The sequence below is a fragment of the Callithrix jacchus genome, chromosome 21 (genome assembly GCF_049354715.1).
Source record: "Callithrix jacchus isolate 240 chromosome 21, calJac240_pri, whole genome shotgun sequence".
Classification (NCBI taxonomy): Eukaryota; Metazoa; Chordata; class Mammalia; order Primates; family Cebidae; genus Callithrix; species Callithrix jacchus.
The window spans coordinates 32,209,405-32,224,431 of NC_133522.1; the positions used below are offsets into that span (position 1 = coordinate 32,209,405).

Below are 15,027 nucleotides of genomic sequence, written 5' to 3' on the forward strand. Positions count from 1 at the left end.
AATGTTATAACCATAACTAACATAAGCACCCCTTTGGAAAACTGGTATCATAAAACTTAACTATATAAGGAGGAATTTCTTTTCAGCTCCTATGGTTTGCAAAAACTGTATAAAGGAAAGGAATAAAACACTGTAATTTGAATCCCGATAATCACATTGGCCTAAGTAGAAATGCACTTAGCAATACAATAACAGAATAAATATGGAATAAGAATGTGAGGTATGTTTAACAGACTAAGGATATTAAAAAGGATAAAAATCTTTCTAGGCACATGGAAATGAATACAAATACTGTGTTACCAATTTATTCCATTGAATCCAGAGCTATTTCTGTGATAATTTTCTGTGCCAACCTGATTGGGCCACAGGGTTCCCAGATTAAACATTGTTTCTGAGTGTGTTCTTGAGGGTGCTTCTGGATTAGATTAGCATTGGAACGTTCACACTCCGCAAAGTAAATCACCCTCCCCAACATGGGCAGGCACCACCCGATCTGCTGAGAGTCTAGAAACAAAAGGGCAGAGGATGGAGGAGTTTACCCTTTTTATTTCCTGGCTGACTGAGCTGGGATATTGGTCTTCTCTTGTCCCTGGACTGAAATGTACACCATTGTCTTCTCTGCTTCCCATGCCTTTAGATTTGGGACTAAATCATACCACCAGCTCTCCTGGGTCTCCAACTTGCAGATAACAGATCGTGGGGCTTTCTCGTCCTATACATATATGTCCTATTGGTTGTTTCTCTGGAGAACCCTGAGCAATACAATTTCTCTTCAAGTAAATTTCTGTCAACAGTCCCAGTTACTTCCCATAGTTGAGGAAGTTGTGTCTCTTTTTATCTTTAACTCAAATTTTTCAGCCATTCATACAAAGCCCCCATCTCAATTAGTGTGAGTGAAATTATCCTGTATTTATACCAACTGGCAAACCAGATTACTGTCTAGTCAAGCAGAGAAGGACAGCATATGCTGATATTGTTAAATGAATTTAATAGTTTATTACTATTGCTCTGCAGCTGGTGAGGAAGAAGGAGAAAACAATTTTAAGGTGGAGTATGTCCAGAGAGCTCAACTTCCATTTCGTGAATATCTTTATATCCTAAAGAGATTAAATTAATAGAACTGACTACCATTTTGTGACAACGTCCATTGAATGCCAGAGGTACGTGTGCCCTATGTCCTCACCCATCAAGGTACTTCCTTGCGGGAAGGGAGTGGGGCTTGAGCAATGTCAGGATATGTCGCAGGACACAAAGGGAACTGGAAGCTGTACATCAGCAGGCCACTGATAGGTTTAAGGTTTAAAACACAGGTCACTATAACCACTTAGAAAGTGGAAACAAACTGGCTTTAGGAAAGTTTATTTCTGTTTTGTATTTTAAACTTCCATAAAACAGTTTATCCTGTTCACAGACCTCTGAGGTTCCACAGACCTCTGACAAAGGCTAGGATTTCCATGTTGGTCAAATGGTAACAGCCTCTTTTCATCAGAGCCCACTGTGCTAGGCATGTTCCATGTGTTCTCATTTCATACATGGGAAGAAGAAAAAAATGACCCTATTTTATTGCATAGAGATGAAACACTATCATTTAACATACTCATTTGCATCCCTAAAGATAGACAAATAAAGTCTCTTAAGATCAGGTAAGTCATAAAAAGGCTGTAAAAAGCTATTTTTTAGAGTAGTAGAGGGCTAATCCATCCACATGCTGAGGCACTGGAAAGGGTATCTGTTGTTTTGTTTTGTTAACGAGCAACATAACTTGGCAAAAAAACATGTTTTGTTATGGTGCCGTTGGCTTGTTTTCTATGAAACAGTTGTTCCTGCCCTGAACACTATCTGGCAAATGACCTTTAACAGAAGTTGAGTCATAAAGCAGGGATCAAGTGAAGAGCCCATGGAGCCGGAATATGGAGGATGTTCCAGCCTTAGGCCCCTTCTCCAACATGCTCACTCATGCCTTCTGCAAGCAGGCTGGCTAGGTATGTTTCCCCTTACACAGAAAACTAGACTTAAAATGAGACAAAACTCAGGGTGAAACATCCTTAGCTCTAGGTTTTGACCTCTAGATGCCTAGTCATTAGCAGCACTACCAACACCACATGCAGAAGCTTTTAACTTTTTCTCTTTTTTTGAGACAGTCTCACTCTGTCACCCAGGCTGGAGTACATGGCATGATCTCAGCTCACTGCAACCTCCACCTCCTGAATTCAAGTGATTCTCCTGCCTCAAGCTACCGAGTAGCTGGGACTACACACCCAGCTCGCCAGCACACCCAGCTAAATTTTGTATTTTTAGCAGAGACGAGGTTTCACCATATTGGCCAGACTGATCTCAAACTCCTGACCTTGTGATCCACTCGCCTCAGCCTCCCAAAGTCCTGGGATTACAGGCATGAGCCACCACGTCTGGCCAAGCTTTTAACTTTTTAAATGACCTCTGTATTTATTTTATTTTAGTCTTCTAACACAGTCTTGCAGGGCATGGTTGGATATACAGGCTATTACCTCCATTCCTTTATAATAGTGATTAATGTGTATCTCAACACTCGTAACAGATGAAAAAAAATGGAAAAGCAGTTCCAATTCCTAGCACCTTACTGCTTCAAGGTGAACATTCTGCTTCCAAATATACAGTGGCATTCTGATGACTAATGCCTTCTACATAAGCTACATCCTTGTTCTTTGCCACCCTGGGAAGTCAGAGGTATCAAGGCAGCTGAGACAGCAGCTCTGACATGGACAAACGATCCTGCCTTCAGTGCACCTGTTCATCATTTTATTCCTCTGGCCCACCGACATTACAGCCCTTATTATATGTGAGGCACCTGGGAGACACCGATGAGAAAAACAGATGAAGTCCCTAGTCCTGGTGGCATTATATTCTAGGGAAAGAAACAATTGCCACAAGAATTTTTTAAAAGTCAATAAGTCATATTGTTAGTATGTGATTTGTATTACAGAGAAAAAGAGAAAAAGAAAAACAGAGCAGAGTTCAGAAGGATCGGGAGAGCTGAGGGAGGGGGGAAAGGTAGACCGCAGGAAGTAAGCGACCAGGCAGAGTCTTAAGTAACGAGGTGACATTCAGATCCTTCCCAGCTGGCTGCTGGAAGAACGTGGTGGGCAAATGACAAAACTAGCATGGAAGCCCTAAGAGTTGAGGCTGGCTGGCAAATTCCATGAGACCCACGTGGCCAGAGCTGAAGAAGCAAGAGAGGAAGCAGTGGGAGAGGCAGGAAGAAATGGGAGACATCATGTACAGGCTTGAAGCCATAGCAACAACTCTGAAGGACCAACGTGAGCTGTTTGAGGAGCATATATGATGGGGCATGTTGTAGAAGGATAACCCTGGCTGCTATGGGACAAAAGCAGAAGGAAGATCTTTTAAGAGGAGAAAGACAAAGATGAAGGTGGCTTGGACCAGGGTGGCTATCATAGGAGGTCATTGCCCTCAGCCCCTTCCCACACCAGAAAAATCAGATTCCCTTCTTTTTCTCACACCAAATGCTATTACCCAAGGGATCTGAATATGAAAACGGGAGAGACTACTTTCACGTGTGCGTTAGGGCTCATTTCAGTTTTCATACTGATACATGGATGCTTGTCACAGCACTGCCACTCACATTGTAATCTACTGTCGATACCTGCCAGAGCTGTTTTCCAGGGAGGAATTAAAAGGCAAATTAGCTTTCAGTTTATTAATGAACGCTGATGCAGCACACAACGTTCCTGCCACAAAATACTCCTCCGTCACTGGGGTCAAGACATCAATGAAACATTTCCACACCTGTGTTTCCACTGAGAAAATGGTTATCATTGGCAGGGAAGTTACTTCAAACAGGGTTAAACCTGCTAACATCTTTAGGATGAGGCAGAACTCACTCTCCTAGCCTGTCTGGAAGACTCTGTAGAAGATAATAATCCATTAAGTTGAACTGTACATGTACCGATCTCCCTCGTTTTAGTTCTGATTTCGCAATTATTGCGGAGTACTCCATTTCCTATTCATACGACATACGGCAAGAATGTGGGGTCAAAATTAAAGGCACTGTGAGAGATTGCCATTATCATTTTGATATTCATTTGTTTCCTCAAGCTCTGAGGTGACACATAATTTTACAGTCACAATGGGCTCAGGACACAAAAGAAGAAATAACCCACCTTCAAATAGTAATGGTCACGGCCATCTTGAACAGGCCAGAAGGCTGAATGTTTCCCTAAAGAAAGGCTTATGAACGGCATTTAGTCAATATATTTATGTTAAATTCTAACAAGAAAATTGGGTTAGTGTCCTTTCATCAGGAGAAAAGCAATTTATCTCTATAGCGTTGATAACAGAAGATTAAAACAAATTAAGACCTATATAAATCACTGCCTTATCATTGAAAATGCTATTTGTTACAGAACTAGCAATGTTGTCAGTTGAGATGGCTATAATTTAAGAGAAGAGATGAGGAGGATCATTTATATATGGGTGAGATATAAACCTGTTAAGAAGAATTTATGTGAAAATTTAATCTTGAAGCATGGCAGAGCTTTCAGAGTGCCATCCCAACTTTAAAAAAAAATCTCTCAATTTTTCTAATTTCAAAATAGCTAAAACTCCGAATGCATTCTAAATTCAAGTAACTATCACACCCACTAAGTCTAAGATAGAGGAGTCATTTATAACAAGAAAATACAGTTTGTGATCCTCCAGTGTAATACCAGACTCTCTTAAAAACAAAAGAATAACAACAACAAGAAACAAATGCACTCTCCCCCGATATGCCCTTGTATTACAATTTTATAGCCAGTGCAATCATAGTCGGTGGAGAACTCTATCAGTGCATCGCGTGGACATAAGGTAATAAAAATGTAATCTATGCTGTTTACTCTAGTCAAGCTACATTTCTTTTTTATATCTATGGACACATACCAGCACGGGAATTTTTTCAAATATATGAACTGAATGTGAAAGAATGAATACTGTCATTATTTTTTATTAACATCTATTCTCTATTCAGCACAATGTACTAAAACTTAAAAGCAACCTCAAGTCTGAATTTAAAACAATATATGTGAAGCAACAGCAATAATATCTGGCATTCAGAATGGGTTAACCTTAGCTTACTGTTTTTTGTCAATTTGTCAGAAGCTATTTTTGACTTCATTAATGGAGGCACATAAAGAAAGAACCTGTCATATCTGTTCAACACTCAAGAGATGAGTTCAAAAAGTCAAATCTTCAATATTGTCCACTTTCATAGAAACGGTAGCAGTAAAAGCAGATGGAACTGTTAACCTCTATGGAGGCCTTAATGATAGAGGTGACTTCATTTTACCCCAGCCTTCCAGAGCAATCTTCCCCTACGCTTGTGTATTTTACTTTATGTTATTATTTAATTCTATCACATATCTGGGTCTCATCTCATTAATAAAATTATCAAGTTACTGAAAGCTGGTACTCAGATTCCTTTGCTGGTGTCCCTCCAAATACCTGGCCTAGCACATCCTGTGCTCAAAAATAACTGCTGCACAGTTCACAATTGCAAAGATATGGAACCAACTTAAGGGCCCATCAACCAATGAGGGATAAAGAAAATGTGGTATATACACACCATGGAATACTACTAAGCCACAAAAATAACAAAATAAAAGTCTTTTGCAGCAACTTGGATGGAGCTGGAGGCCGTGATTCTAAGTGAAGTAACTCAGGAATGGAAATACAGTATGTACTCACTTATAATTGGGAGTTAAGCTATGGTCATGCAAAGGGCATAGAGTAGCATAATGGACACTGGAGATTCAGAATGAGTGAGGGTGGGAAGGAGGTGAGGGATAAAAAACTGCTTGCGAGGCCAAGGTGGGTGGATCGTGATGTCAAGAGATCGAGACCATCCTGGTCAACATGATGAAACCCCGTCTCTACTAAAAACAAAAAACAAAAATTAGCTGGGCATGGTGGCACAAGCCTGTAGTCCCAGCTACTCAGGAGGCTGAGGCAGGAAAATTGCTTGAACCCAGAGAGGCGGAGGTTGTGGTGAGCCGAGATCGCACCATTGCACTCCAGCCTGGGAAACAAGAGTGAAACTCGATCTAAAAAAAAAACAAAACTGCATATTGGGTATAATGTACACTACTCAGCTAATGGGGACACTAAAATCTCAAACGTCACCACTATACACTTCATCCACGTAACCAAAAACCACTTGTACCCCAAAAGCTATTGAAAATAAAAATAAAAATAAACTGCTGTATTTAATCAAGGATTGGCTTGCTGGCTACCTTTTAAAAAGTAGTTTTATTGGAAAACAGCCTTGTCTGTTTCCTTATTGTTGGTTGTTGCTTTCATGCTACCACTGCAGAATTAAGTAGTTACGACAAACTGCATGATCTACTCAGCCTAAAATATTTATGATCTGGCCTTGTATGAAAAATATTTGCCAACCCCTTTATTAAACTATCTACTTACTCTCTTTGGCAAACAGCTAAACGATAGAGCACATATATGATGAGCATTCTCTTATCACAGGTTGAACATCCCTAATCTGAAAATCTGAAATACTCCAAAATCTGATAATTTTGAGGACTGACATGATGTCACAGTAGCTAGGACAGTGATACCTTTGTTCTCTGATGGTGTAATGTACACAAACTCTGTTTCATGCAGAAAATTATTAAAAATACGGCATAGGTTGGTTCACCCCTGTAATCCCAGTACTTTGGGAGGCTGAGGTGGGTGGATCACTTGAGGTCAGGAGTTTGAGACGAGCCTGTCCAACATGGTGAAACCCTGTCTCTACTAAAAAACACAAAAATTAACTGTGTGTGTTGGCAGGTGCCTGTGATGCCCAGCTACGTGGGAGGCTGAGGCAGGAGGATCTCTTAAACCCAGGAGGCAGAGGTTGCAGTGAGCCAACATCACACCACTGCACTCTACTCTAGCCTGGGCAACAAAGCAATACTCTGTCTCAAAAAAAAATTGTATAAAATTGCCTTCAGACTTTTGTATAAGGAGTACATGAAACATAAATGAATCTCAGGTTTAGATCTGAGTCTCATCCCCAAGATAATGCATCATGAATTTATCAATATTCCCAAATCCAAAATCTGAATCACTTCTGGTCCCAAGCATTTAGAGAAGAGATATTCAACCTATATTCAAAGTAAATGGCCCTTCTTTAAAAAAATAAATGCCGAGTTGCTAAGCAATGCAATTCCTTTCAATTGTAATCTCTAATTATTATGTCTTTGAGGAAAAAGGCATTCTTCTTGTCTAAGCCTTACCGGATACCAAAGATTTGGCTTTTCATGGTTGTTAATCTGATAGCATTTACTGGCACTGATGTGACATGTAATTTAATTCTCCATCACATCTTTTAATGCTTTAATTGTTTTCCCTCCCTAGGTTGGTTGGGGAGCAAAGTGTAAGCCCAGGTTGCCCAATCTAATTTGGCAGTTTTATAAAAATATCATAGTTCCAATAGTATTATAGAATGTGCTATGGCAACTAATATTTGCTACTGCACAGTGAAAAGAAAAAGAATAGTGTGATTAAGAACAATAGTTCAAATTTGGCCAGAGATTAAATGGCCTAGGCATTCAGACTTCTGTCTCAAGGCTCCTATCTTTACAATGACCCTGGGGTTAAGGTGGCATATTCCATTCAAAGGCTGCATGGTGAGTCATCTACCATTTGCAAATTACGAGCTTCTGAGGCAAAAACTTGGAACTTGGGGATGGTTCTTGGGGATGGAACTTGGGGCCTGACTTGTTAAGTTCTAATTCTTTTCATATTCTCTGGAGATGTGCCAGTCTGTTTCATGACATCTGGACCATTTTGGTGTGTCGAGAAATCAATCTTTTTCCCTCCCTCAATCCTGCACAGGGTCAGCTCTACACCTCTGAACAAACTCTAAGGCCATAAACATAACCCTAAAGTACAAATAACCTGTGTAGCAAGACCATAGGACATCTCTACAGCTGGTTGTGCTCCAGCATATAGTGGGATTCTAGAAAACTAAGATGAAACAGAGAAGAGAAAGGGTTGGTGCATAGGTGAACCATGTACTTCCAGCTAAGGGCTTTGCTGGTTTATTCTCTTGCTGCCACATTCATTAGAACAGAAAAACTGTAAGACTTCCAATACTATAGTCAGGACAGCAACAGCAACTTCCACTTTATCTTGCAAATATTGAGAGCTTGGACAATGGTCTAACAAATTCAATTTCAAACATCTGTCGAGAATTGGAGGATACTGACATTCTAACATTTCAACGTGCCCCCAAGTTTGCGGAAAGTATACCTGTTTACACCAGTATAGTTCTATCTCTGAGTCAGATGTGGGGAAACTACTATTCTAGAACAGGATTCTCAACTGGAATGTGACCCATCTCCCCGCTGGGCACACTTAGTAAAGTCTAGAAACGTTTTTAGCTATCACAGCTGGAGTTGTGTTAATGGCCCTTAGTGGGGAGAAGTCAGGGATGCTGCTAAACGCCCTACATGCACAGGACATACTCCTAAAACAACTAATTATCTGAATCATGATGTCCACAGTGCTGCGGTTGAGAAACTTCGGTTTGGTGTTTGTGCCACACGCCAGTGCAAATGAGGGCACAAGAGATGGGTCACACTTTGGCCAGATCACATGGTACAATCTGCAGACTAAAAACTGGCATGACACTCTTTGAGAGATTAAATGCCATTAAGGAGTTGGTCTGTTTGTCTTTGGAGATGCAATCTGATGGTGACACTAGTAAAATGGTCGCATTTTCATATTTCAAATATAAATGTATCAACAATTATTTATATACAAATACTACATTTTAAAGATTAAATGTAAACTTTTTGCACTGTCCTAAATCCAAATGGGCACGTGCAAAACTAATGTCAGAAATTAACTCAGTTCTCATGAGATTCTTGATTTTAAATGGGAAAGGATTTTTTTAAAAGGATTTGAAGCACCATGTTCATGAATAAAATGAAAGCTCTCAGCCTTATATCTGTATCCCTAAAATTTGTGGTTTAGATTTTTATTTACAATAACAACGGCAACAACAACAACAAAATGTGTTCCTAAAATTGCAATGCTCAAAATTGCTTTTTATGGTGAAAGTCGGAAACCTAGAAATGCATGATAATGTCTTGACAGGCAAATTACTGCTTTTATAATGCAGACCATCACACATTTTCTCCCTAAGTGTAATCTTACATCAGTTCAACTGAAGAGCTTTTTCTATCTCATTTCACATTTATTATTTGACTGGAAGCAGCTTAGACTGAGCAACCTGTGAAACCAACCACCTTTGTGCAGAAACATCATCCAATGAGCCCTAGACAGATCAAGGAGCAAGGTCAAGTCCAAGTTGCCCAGTCTAACAGTCTTGCTCACCTTCGAGTTCAGCTCCTTTTCTCTGAAGTGAGTCTTCCATCTGCATCTGAATGACCATGACTTTTTCAATTCAACTGTACAGTTTGCTATAAGTAAGATCACATAGCTGCACAGGCTATAACTAACTAGAAATCATATGGTTTTTTTTTTTCCCGTGTCTGTTTGTACTAGCACTGGGAAGCCCTTCACTTGCTGTGATCGAATAGTCTCTATAGAAAGACAAGAAAATATAGCTGCCAAAATCACCTCATCCTCCTAGAATAGAAAGGTGTCAGGATCCCAAACACACTGCGAGTAGATGGAGAAAATTACTGGGAAGGAGAAAATTACAAAAGAGACTTTCAGTATCTGTTTGGAGGAGCAGATGACGAAAGTAGTAGTTATGTGTACTGCACGAAAATAAATTTATCAAACAATGATGCTTGTTTCCATCAATTATTAAAAATGGAAAAACAATTATTATAAATGCAAAAATGAAACATAAGGGAACAATAATTGTTTTGTAAAAAAATGGGAAAGACATTTAATTTATGGATGCATGCTATATTCACGGCATTTATGAAAAAACATTATTTTTCATCCTTTTTTTTCATTATTTTCTGTATTCTTAAATGTGCTTCTGAATCTCAAATGTGATTTCACTAACCTGCAAAACAGTGTCAGAACCAAATGCTTAGCCATTTGGTATGGAGTACAGCCAAAATGTCATTTGTGTTTCAAGCCTGGTTGTGCCATGTTCAACGGCTTGGGACAAGTCACTAAGTTCTTGAAGCCTCATTTTCCTCATATGTACTAAAGGAATGAGGAAAATGCCCACAAAGTATTCTAAAAAAAAAAATGACCTGTGAAAATGCATGGTACAATGCAACTGAGCATGCATACCTATGTATTATCAATACTACAATGGAATAGCTAGAGCTTTCTCTGGGTCTGTGTCAACCCACTTGCTATACTCACACTGTTTTGAGGGAAAAATACTTTTTTCACAATAGCAAAAGAAATTTGTATACTGTGGCAGTAAAAACAACATCCTTCAAAAGTCATACATAATGTGAATTACTCTGAATATTTTATGGAGGCCATTAAAAAACTTTACAGTTTAAGATGAAACCTTTTGTAAAGTACCTATTTCTCCATCTATAATTTATCATCTCTAAAAAAGGTAACTGGCTTCATCAATTTTGAGATGAGTTTTTTTTTTTAGGATAATGTACATAAATGCTAATTTTAATTATAGAATATCTAAGCTACAACTGAAATGGTGTCTCTACTTCTAGCAATCATAAGCATAAATGGCACATATCATCCTAACCTAACACTGGATAAATCTATCTCTGAATGATAAATATATCTCCAAATTCAAATATGAATATTGAAACCACATTTTAAAACTAAGCTAGTCTGATATTACAACTGAAATAAAAATAAAACGTAAGACACTATAGGGCCTGCAGTGGTTGGACAATGCATTTCTTTATGGAAGGCTCTTTGTCTACTTCCGGCACAGACTTATGCCTTCTGGGAGAGGAGAAAGAGGGGTCCCTAATGTCTAAAAGTGATCTTTCATGTCTGAAGTTGAAACTGGGTCTTACAACACAAATAATCAAAATCTTTGCATGCGAATTAGTCCATGTACTACGATACATGAATATTAAGTATTTTTTCTGAGGAAATAAATTACTTATGTATTACAGTCTGTTGTCTTGATGTAACCAAGTACTCTATTTTAAAATTCTTTTTCTTCCTTTCTTTTCCTTCCATTTTCAATAATAAAATCGTCACCTTTGCTCTCTTTCTTCCTACCAGGCACTCCATGCACAGTGTTTCCCTTATCTAATTATGCTTGTAATTATTATTAAAATGATTAATGCTTGCTTAGAAGTTCCATCAACTGACTTAAACTAATCTGGGCCCCTTCAGAATTCTCCCCCATCAGATCACTTCAAGGCTGCAGTTAATTTATAACCTGATTGTGCCAGGGATGTGCCAGCCCACTTCCCAAACAGGATAATTACCCAAGTCTTTGGAACAAGCCACGTATAGCAGCACCTCCTCATCCCTCCTTCACACCCCACATTCCAACCTCCTCTTTTGAAGCCTTTCTTTTTTAATCCAAAATTTGAGATGGCTGCTTTAAGGCAAGAGCCTGGGCCATTTCCCCACTGCTAGCTTTGCAAAGTCAAGTCACTTTCCTTCCACTGCATCTGGCCCTTGTTCTTCGGTTCTGTAAGCAGCGAGGGGTGGAGGCTGCTCTCAGTTCCACTGATAGCTTTTAGGAAACAAAATAATGATGGCAAACACAATACAATGATGTTATCCATATAATATTCAATAAAACCAGACTCAATAAAAAGGAAATTGGTTAGAAATAGAAGAAACTTGGTCAATGATGTTCTTAGCCCAACATCTCAAGCTGTTTGGTAAAATTAGATGTAATTACAAGCAAGGTGATGGGGAGAAACATTTTACTAAGACAGGTGTGCAAGAAACACAAAACCATGCAAAGAGGTGATGATCTGGAGTCACACGTCGACCATGCAGCATCCTCCTCCCCAGTTCCCTTCCCTCAGGTGAACGACAACATACGTTTAACAGGCTCGCGGGTAAGAGGTTCCTGGGTAGTCTTGAGTAAACTTTGGGACACTATGGAAAAAATAAGAGAACATAACTAAAAGCAAAAAAAGAAACATGGGAATGGTGGCTGAAACATGGGTCCACTAACAAAAAACAACCGCACAAACAAAATCACTGACTTAGGTTTGGTCCCTCCAACAAAACCAAAATGAACATAGAAGATCTATTTTTGCAAGAAGTTAACATTTGAGAATGCCAGGCATTTTGTCTCTGATAGTATATCCATGTAACAATAGGTTTCTTTAACAGAAGAGGATTTCTTGCTCCTTCCTTTGTGCCAAATATCCCCAAATCCTTTTGATGCATTTTTCACCAAAACTCCCTTTATTTCACTCATTCATACGACAGCATCTGGCTCTCACCTCTGGCTATTTGCTGAGGTTTATACTCTACTTATTCTTGTCCACCCACCTAACTGATCTTCAGCTTCTTGCCTTTGTTTTCTCCATACATTATTCTGTCACCTATCCCCTCTAAAATAAGGTACAGCTGGTCTTATCTAATACATCACTGTTGGGGGCATCTACCTTTTACAAAACCCTCAGCGAAGTGTGTGTCACCCAGGGCACCTCCATCCAACCTGGAAAGGTGCCCACCGCTCGCTCCCAGTCCAAACTGATCAAAGGGAGAGAGTGTTAGGGGAAGGAATGGCAGTACTGGGCGAGGTAGAGAGATAATTTTAATCTCTTGAAGCAAATTCATCACTGCTAACAATTAAAACCAAATAAATCTCTTATTACCAAAAAACATACATCATATTTCAGAAAATGAATCCATCCAGGAAAAGGGAGAGAAAAAGTTGGAAATCTGCCAGGAAACCTCTCCCAGTTGCTAAACCAGTCAGAATCACTGTAACAAAAGCCTTTTTGTTCCAAAGGCAACAGACTTCTCCATTGTGTTCACAATACCTGACCTAATTGACTGCTTTGTTTGAAACTAAAGAAGGGAGTCATTTGAGCTAGAAGCTGCAATCATCCAATCAGAGCCAGGGGAAAAAAAAGGAAAAAGAAAAACAAAAGCCCTCGAGGTTACCAGTTTCTACACCTGTTCACACATGGGACTGAAGCAGTCATCATTCACTGGCGATGGCAGGAGACCAAGAGGCGCTTTTCCATTAGATTCCTCTTAGATCCTGGGCTCCTTTACAGTCAAGGTATTAATGGTGCAGGTCCTTCTGTTGTTTTGCTTAATCCTATGATCTTGCTGGAAACAATTTATATACTCCCTAGGAATCCCAGGCAGGAAATGTGGCTGCCATCCTTGTAACACATGGGAGAAAAGGCAGGAGTCTCAAAAAAGTAATGCAGTTACTGAGTTTCATCTTCAGTTGAGATAATCAAGTTGAGTTGAATAATTACTTTTTGGGTAGTTTATACTTCCTATGCATGATCATAAATAAATAAATAAGCACAATTGGGAATTTCACTTGAAGTCTGTTAACAACAGAAGTCTCCTATCTGGTACTGGACCTCCTGAGAATTACCTCTTTGGGGAAAATTTCAGCATGTACTTAAGTCATTATGACTTCATATTATTATCCCCCAGAGTTACGAAAAGCTTAATGTTCAAGAGAGAAACTCTGAAAATTATGTTCCCTGAGTTTTTTCTATTTTCAAGAGAAGAAGCTGAAGTTTGACCTTGCAAATGTCTATCTGCTGAGCTCAAGGGGCAACAAGGGCACCTGTACCCTCCGGCATGTGAGATGCATGAGCTCAATTCAATCACATTCCCTCATTGGCACAATAAAAGATACATTTCATGAACCAACTTAAAGGTATTCATCACAGCCATACACCTTATCAATGCAACTCAAGCTGCATGAGCCAGGCTTCTGGTGGTAGACGGTCCTGCACAGGTAGTGCACATGCATAAACATGAACACATATGTACACAGACAAACACATAAGTATGCATTTGCAGAAATGGCTGGCTGCAGAAGACAAAACAGCCAGTCCAGCTTTGTTTAAAAAAAGAAACACTCAAAAGTCCCTCTGGATTGCAAGACGTAACTGCTACAGCTAGGAAAAGAACACATCCATGGCCATGCTTTATTAGGGAAAGACAGAGAGGTGTGCTCATGACTGAACATACTGCGGAGACTCCGAGCAATTAGAGAAGTGGACAGAAATGTGGTTAGTGGTAGCAACAGGCCCATTCCCAAGAACCAAGAAAATCAATCTGTTACAAAGAGCAGAGTCAGTGGCGAGAAAGATGAAAGGTGGCCAGGCTCGAAGAAGGGTCCACTTACTGACGCTGCCACACACGGCCATGCAGTACTCTTCTGTGTCAAAGTTGTTCCGGTTGCCGCCACATCCGCCGTAAAAGAACGGGGCACACTTCCCTTCAGTCACATCAAAGTACCAGCGGGAGATCATTGCTCGGCATGGCCCCGTCTCGGCTTGTTCAGAGCACACCTCTAATCAGAGGAGATGTGGGGAACCACATTTAGCATGAAAAGGCACTGTGTCTCTGTTCACGTATACACGTTTACTTGTTTTAATCCTCCCAGTGGCAACCTGGACGGGGCTGATTAAGCAGCATCTACCAAACATTTGCTGAGCCATTTAACTGCTCACCAGGACTTGGGATTGACCTCTAGAACATGCATTCTCAGACGGTTTAATGAGGGCAGCACTCCGTAGTGATAAAAGGATGCTGGCCAGAGGTGAAAAGATTGTTTGGCTGCTTTTAGATGAATATGAAACGACAGAAGGTGTCTGCACATCGAAACAATTCTCCATTATAAAAAATGAACTCCTCTTTTGAGAAGTCAACTTTCATGTGAGAGAACGGCTTTGGTTATGAAGCGGAAGCACAAACATCTGATTGCTTTCCTTCATAAATGATTGCCTTAAGTATTAAATGAATTGCATATATTTTGAATGTTTTCCAGGTTTTGGAGGCTATCTGTCCATTGACTTTATCTGGAAACATATGTGATATCTATAAATGTGACTTATACTCAATGACATGAAGTCTAACTTAAGACCATTCATTTGCATATTAAAATATGTATTA

The 15,027-nt window shown here is 39.7% G+C and overlaps 1 protein-coding gene across 18 annotated transcripts in view; it reads right to left on the bottom strand.

Moving 5' to 3' along the window:
* The window catches only part of APP (amyloid beta precursor protein), a 280,730-nt gene that overhangs the window by 98,181 nt on the left and 167,522 nt on the right, over positions 1–15,027 (bottom strand). For 7 of the 18 annotated variants that reach the window (XM_078358826.1, XM_078358825.1, XM_008986524.5 and 4 more), the window contains exons 7-8: positions 14,258–14,425; positions 11,962–12,018 (exon numbers count right to left, since the gene is read on the bottom strand). The exons of 5 other annotated variants lie outside the window; for them this stretch is intronic. In XM_078358826.1, the coding sequence (XP_078214952.1) occupies positions 11,962–12,018; positions 14,258–14,425 (225 nt within the window). The remainder of the gene's footprint in view (positions 1–11,961; positions 12,019–14,257; positions 14,426–15,027) is intronic. 6 more of the 18 variants (XM_078358832.1, XM_078358828.1, XM_008986525.6 and 3 more) reach the window with 1 other exon arrangement.